This window comes from Colobus angolensis, unplaced genomic scaffold, assembly GCF_000951035.1.
Source record: "Colobus angolensis palliatus isolate OR3802 unplaced genomic scaffold, Cang.pa_1.0 Scaffold40, whole genome shotgun sequence".
Taxonomy (NCBI): domain Eukaryota; kingdom Metazoa; phylum Chordata; class Mammalia; order Primates; family Cercopithecidae; genus Colobus; species Colobus angolensis.
The window spans coordinates 6,315,174-6,321,605 of record NW_012117377.1 but is presented as its reverse complement, the minus strand read 5'-3'; the positions used below and the strand labels follow the sequence as shown (position 1 = coordinate 6,321,605).

General features: G+C 47.4%; 1 protein-coding gene across 1 annotated transcript in view; it reads right to left on the bottom strand.

Moving 5' to 3' along the window:
- The window catches only part of LOC105521502 (chromosome unknown open reading frame, human C1orf100), a 44,326-nt gene that overhangs the window by 17,169 nt on the left and 20,725 nt on the right, over positions 1-6,432 (bottom strand). Inside the window, exons 3-4 of the mRNA XM_011955713.1 lie at positions 2,692-2,707; positions 37-40 (exon numbers count right to left, since the gene is read on the bottom strand). Coding sequence (XP_011811103.1) covers positions 37-40; positions 2,692-2,707 — 20 coding nt within the window. The remainder of the gene's footprint in view (positions 1-36; positions 41-2,691; positions 2,708-6,432) is intronic.

Genomic DNA, 6,432 nt, shown 5'->3' with positions numbered 1-6,432 from the left:
CCGAGTACCTGGGACTACAGGTGTGTGCCACCACACCCTGCTAACTTTTTATATTTTTAGTAGAGACAGGGTTTCACCATGTTGGCCAGGATGGTCTCAATCTTTTGACCTCATGATCCACCTGCCTTGGCCTCCCAAAGTGCTGGGATTACAGGCATGAGCAGCTGCGCCCAACCAATATGATTATGAATACAAGAATTTTATGTGGCCACCGCTAAGTGTGAACCATTTAACATTTACTTTGATTCAGTGTCCCTGCTGATTTTAATCTGGTTTTCCATAGCATAGCTCTGAGGCTTGGGCATTTCAGGATGGATTGGATACGTGCTTGTGCAAAACCGCACAAGGGCAGGCTCAGGTGCCATCAGTCACCAGGGGACAAGCCACACATAAATGACTGGATAATTTCGCTCACTCATTCATTTTAATGTTTTCAACAACCGTGCCTACAGGGCCTACCGGGAATGGTAATCTGCAAGGCAGAGGTCATGATAGTGAGTTGCAGAGAAAGGGAAGTAAGCCCTGCCAGAGGGGCTAACCTGGAGATGCAGCAAAGTGCACTGACCATAAGCACAGACGTGAGTTTAAGATCCAGGTCCGCCAGTCACTGGCCGTGGGATCTGGGACAGTCATTTAACCACACGGTGCCTTGGGTTTCCTCATATGGAACTCACAGTAGTGAAGGTTAAAGGAGTTCAGATGCACCTAGGACAGTGCTTGGCACACAGTAAGAGCTTCAGAAGTATTTACCATTATTATTCTGGGGGGGGGGGCGACAGGCAGGAAATAAAGAAACAGATAAAATAGGCCAGGCGTGGTGGCTCATGCCTATAATCCCAGCACTTTGGGAGGCCAAGGCGAGTGGATCATTTGAGGTCAGGAGTTCGAGACCAGCCTGGCCAACATGGTGAAACCTCGTCTCTACTAAAAATACAAAAATTAGCCAGGCATGGTGGCACATGTCTGTAATCCCAGCTACTGGGAAGGCTGAGCCAGGGGAATTGCTTGAACTCAGGAAGCAGAGGTTGCAGTGAGCTGAGACTGTGCCACCGCACTCCAGCCTGGGCAACAGTGTGAAACCCTGTCTCACAAAAAACAAAAACAAACAAACAAACAAAAAAACGAGAAATGTGGGAATCCGTAAATGGAGGGCTCTGTCTGAAAAAAATAAATAAAAATAAAAATAATAAAAGAAATGTGGGAATTGGTAAATGGGGGCTCATCATACTATATTTTTTTACTTTTGATGTTTACAAAATTTCATCTTTTTTTTAACTGTAACAACTAAGTCTGTAAAGACTAAATGTGAAGCAGCACTCTGATGTCAAGGCACGAGGTGCTTGCAAGCCTGGAAGGGGACTCGAGCCCTGTCTAGAGGCTGAATTTTGAGGTGCTTTGGGAGCATCATTGAGCTAACATGTGGGGACTGGGAGGGAGTGCTTCTGTGGGGTGAACGTAAGAGAGAGTGGGACGGGGTGGGTGGTACAAGTGGAATACAGCAGGGCTGAGGGAGACCAGTCTGGAGGGCAAAGGTGCGCAGGTTTTACGCTTTGCACCTATTTTAATTTATTTATTTATTTTGAGACGGAGTCTCACTGTGTCACCCAGGCTGGAGTGCAGTGGCCCAGTCGCGGCTCACTGCAACCTCTGCCTCCTGAGTTCAAGCTATTCTCCTGCCTCAGCCTCCCGAGCAGCTGAGATTACAGGTGCCCACCACCACATCAGGCTAATTTTTGTGTTTTGAGAAGAGATGGGTTTCACCATGGTGGCCAGGATGGTCTCAAACTCCTGACCTCAAGTGATCTGCCCACCTCGGCCTAGCAAAGTGCTGGGATTACAGATGTGAGCCAGCGCCCGGCCAGAAATACATCTCATTTTATAGTACATTGCTTTTCCTTTTATATTATAGTTATACAACTGTAATGACATAGGTTGGTGTAAAAGTAATTGTGGTTTTTGCTATGACTTTCAATGACCATTACTTTCAATGGCAAAAACTGCAATTACTTTTGCACCAACCTAATATTTTTAAATTATATGCAGTTGGTTTATATTATTTACAGATTTTATTTCAGAATAATAGCAGAGATATTACAGAATATCTGTTATTTAAAAGGGGGTATTGTGTCTGAAAGTTTGAGAACTACTAATGGAGGTGATAGGAAATCTTTGTGAGGTTTGTTGTTGTTTGTTTTGTTTGCTTTTAGAGATGAAGTCTCACTCTGTTGCCCAGGCTGTAGTGCAGTGTGATCATAGTTCACTGTAGCCTCTGACTCCTGGGATCAAGAGGTTCCCCTGTCTCAGCCTATTAAGTAGCTGGGAGGGACTACAGGCGTGTACCATGTGCCTGGCATATATATATATGTGTGTGTGTGTGTGTGTGTATATATATATTTTGTAGTTTTACTATGTTGCCCAGGCTACTTTGTGAGATTTTTAACAAGATTCATGACATGATATAGAAAGATCTTTTCTGATGGCAATGTGGAAAACAATTTTTTTAAAAAGACAGGGTCTCACTATGTTGACCAGCCTGGTCTGGAACTCCTGGGCTCAAGTGATTCTCCAGCCTTGACCTCCCGAAGTGCTGGGATTGCAGGTGCGAGCCGCTGCACCCAGCCAGAAAACAAATTTGAAGACCGTCTGACTAAAAATAGAAAGACCGCTTAGGACGTGATTGTAGTGCTTTACGTGGGCCATGATGAAGCTCTGATATGATGGAAATGTGGATGGAGAGGATAGGGCTGACTGAGGATATTTTAGGAGATAGGATGGAGGGTAAAACACAGGGAAGTGTCCAAGACAAAGCTGCCTCTTCGAGCATTGGAAAGAATCCGGCCTTTCCCCCAGAGAGGGAACACAGTAAGTGGCCATCATTGGGAAGGTGACTTTACTGAGTTTGTGCTGCCTGGACACGTGGGGTCTTTCGGGATGTCCCACAGATTCTGAGCAGTCAGTAGATGCCATAAAAATTCAGAGTCAGGAGGCCGGGCGCGGTGGCTCACGCCTGTAATCCCAGCACTTTGGGAGGCCGAGGCGGGCGGATCACGAGGTCAGGAGATGGGGACCATCCTGGCTAACACGGTGAAACCCTGTCTCTACTAAAAATACAAAAAATCAGCCGGGCGTGGTGGCGGCACCTGTAATCTCAGCTACTCGGGAGGCTGAGGCAGGAGAATGGCGTGAACCCGGGAGGCGGAGCTTGCACTGAGCTGAGATCGCGCCACTGCACTTCAGCCTGGGTGACAGAGTGAGACTCCGTCTCAAAAAAACAAAAAAATTCAGAGTCGGTAGAAAGTAGCACATCGTTTTGCATAAAATATCTCACTAAATATGTGTTAGATGATGGACGAAAACTGAAACTATGCCTTCAGTTCGACTCAACCAACATTTATCAAATGCACACAAAACACCCTGCAGTATGCTAGGCTCTGCAGATACAAAGCTGACTAAGAAGCAGCCCTTGTCCTCAAAAAGCTCTTCACATGCTGAAATAGTGATCTGAATAAAGGGTCGATAGGACACAGAAGAGGGAGGAGTATCTAAGACCGGTATAAGTAAAGGGGATGGGGAGGAGATTCCAAGCAAAGGGAATTATAGACACCAAGACGTGGACAGAATTGGGTTCTGAGTGGAGTGTATGAGGGCCAGAGTGGACCTGGTTGTCGAGTATGAAAGGCAAGCGCTGAGCAGGGCGAGTTCTGTCTCTGTCTGTGCAAAGAGGACCTCTGGGAGCTCTGACCTGCAGAAAAACCACAGGCTGTCTGGGCCTGCCCAGTGCCTGGGATAATCTGACTGAGCCCTGGTTGGTAAATAACAATGGGGTATTAACATAAGAAGAGAGAGGAACTGGCACAATAAAGGGAACAAATGCCCTTTCTGAATGCACGGGGGTGGGACACGTAGCTTTTTTAGGCACCTATCCATTTTCTGAAGCACCACCTCGGAATGTTAGCCAAGACCACACTACAGTTTAAGAATCCACCTAAAGGACGTTGGTTTCCACAGTGGCTGGGTTGTTGGCGTGGGCCGGGTTTTGACCATGGCGTGCATACACACACACCTGCTGAATACAGGTGAATAAACTCAGCGCCGCTCCTTAGAAGCAGTCAGTAAAAGCTGGTTTGAGGATAAAGAATCCTTACACCAGCACCACGTAATACTCCCTGCCGCCACCCCTTGGGAGTGTCTCTTGGCAGGTTTTGGGAAGAGTGAAGAGACAATGGGAAGGTGCGCGTAAGGAGATGGGTGTGGAGGGAGGGCTGGCTGGGTGGAGAAGAGAGTTTTGACCTCCTAAGGGGAAATGCCTAGCCAGGCCAGAGGCCGTGCATTACCCAGCCTCAGCGAATGACTGTGAAAGCACGTGTGGACTCTTCAGACTTGGCTGTGGAGCCCAGCCCAGCTCAGGGCTCTGCTCAGAGTGATTCTGTTGACCTGGGTTGTAACCAGCTCTAGGAAGCCCTTTCCTTCGCTCTGGGCGGGTGCAGGCACCGTGCATGATTTCGAGTCCCTGAGGGCTTGGCTCTTTGAGGTGGTGTATTCAGTCCACATGAGAGCAAAGCTGTTCCCTGGGAGGGTTCCCTGGGAGGGTGACTGTAACCGGAGCGGGATCTGGGCTGAGCCGCAGTCAAAATTCAACGTGCATAGGAGAGGCCAGGGGTGTCCGTCCTCCAGAGCCTGGCCCCACAGCCCCAGGTAGCCTGTGCTGCCATGACTGCACTCTTCTCTGTTCCGGCCCTGTTGGGACTCATGCCCCACAGAGCATTTTTACAGAAATGATCTCACTTCATCCTCACAGTCACCTCGCAAGGTAGACCTGATTAACTCTCTGCTTTATAAGAATAGCCCAAGTCTCAGAAAGGTTGAGTGGACTTTTTAAAGAGTAAAGTCCACTTAAACGAGGAAATGCCGGCACTGTGAATCAAACCCAGGTCTCCAAACTCCATGTCGCATTCTGCCACCCAAGGGTATGTGTGATGATTTTTTTTTTTTAAATAGGAATCCAGTGCTATTTTCATACAAACTCTGTGATTCTCTCATTTTGGGGCAGACAGCAAATAGACATTGTATACTAAAAATAGGAAAAGCCGTAAAGACACAGCAATGTTGGCTGGAAGATGCTTTTAACTCAATGAAAAGTACTCACTGCGAGCTCCGTTGTGTCTCCAGTGTGCTAGGTGCTAGGGACACAGCGATGATAATATTGCCTTTCCACTCAAGAGTTCATAATCTGGTCAGGAAAGCCATATTTAGGCAATTATCTAATGATGGACAATGTGGTGAGCGCTATGCCTGACAAGAAACCGAGGCTCGGGGGAAATAAATAATGTAGCTAAGGACATGGGCTAGTAAGTCCAGAAGATGGAACTAAAGGAAGGACTGGGAAGCCCCCAGACCTGTGCCCTCATCTCCCAGGTTTTACTAGCTCCAGAAGAATCTCCTCAAGGAAGTGGGGAGCCTCAGTTTCCTCATCAGTGAAATGGGAATGATACTGTCTTCTTCATTAATGAGTGCATAAGAGTAAACGAGACATTTGTACTTGGTGGCTGACATCTCCCAAGGTGATGATATGGATACAGGAGACAAATTATTTAGGCAGATGGAAAAGGCAACAGAGTCCTCGGCGGAATTTCCCTTTTAACAAAAGCAGCCCCAAAGTCATTTCTTTTCTAACAAAGAGCAGCCTGTAAAATCGAGCTGCGGACATGAATAAGCAAGCTGGAAACTTGCAGGGTGAATGCCAGCAGCTGTGTCCATAGAAAAGGGCTACCTGGGGGCCAGGCAGGTTCAAATGGAGGCTCCATCTTCCCTTTTCTCTGTCACCACGTGTATAGTAAAAACAAAAACAGGCAACTGAACGTGACCCGGCCAGGCAGAGAACCCATCTGCATAATAAAATATTAGGTGGGGTGGCCAGCTTCTTCACATGCCATGTGAACAGCACACCTGGTCCTAACCAGTTCTTCTCACGTTATGCAAACGGCACACCTGGTCCAACCAATCTTTCGTGCCCTGTGTAAATCAGACACCACCTCCTCAAGCTCATCTATAAAACCTCCTGCGCTTCACCAGGGACCAGAAGACCCACTGGGACTCCCTCTCTCCACAAGAGAGAGATTTTTTCTTTCTTTAGCCTATCAAGCCTCCGCTCTTAACCTCGCTCCTTGTGTGTTCACATCCTTGATTTCTTTGGCGTGAGGCAATGAACCACGGGTCATACCCCAGAAAAATGACGCTGCTTCAATATCATCCCACGCAGGATGGGCTGGCCACACGGCTGCCTCTGGACCTTCAGAGACTGTTTTGATCGAAGTTTTAAAGATCTATTTAAATCACACACAAATTCTCTGTATCTTTGATCGTTTACAACACACTGAATTTAACCCACTTAACGTGATCTTTTCAGGAGTATCCTGCGTTCCACAAACCAAC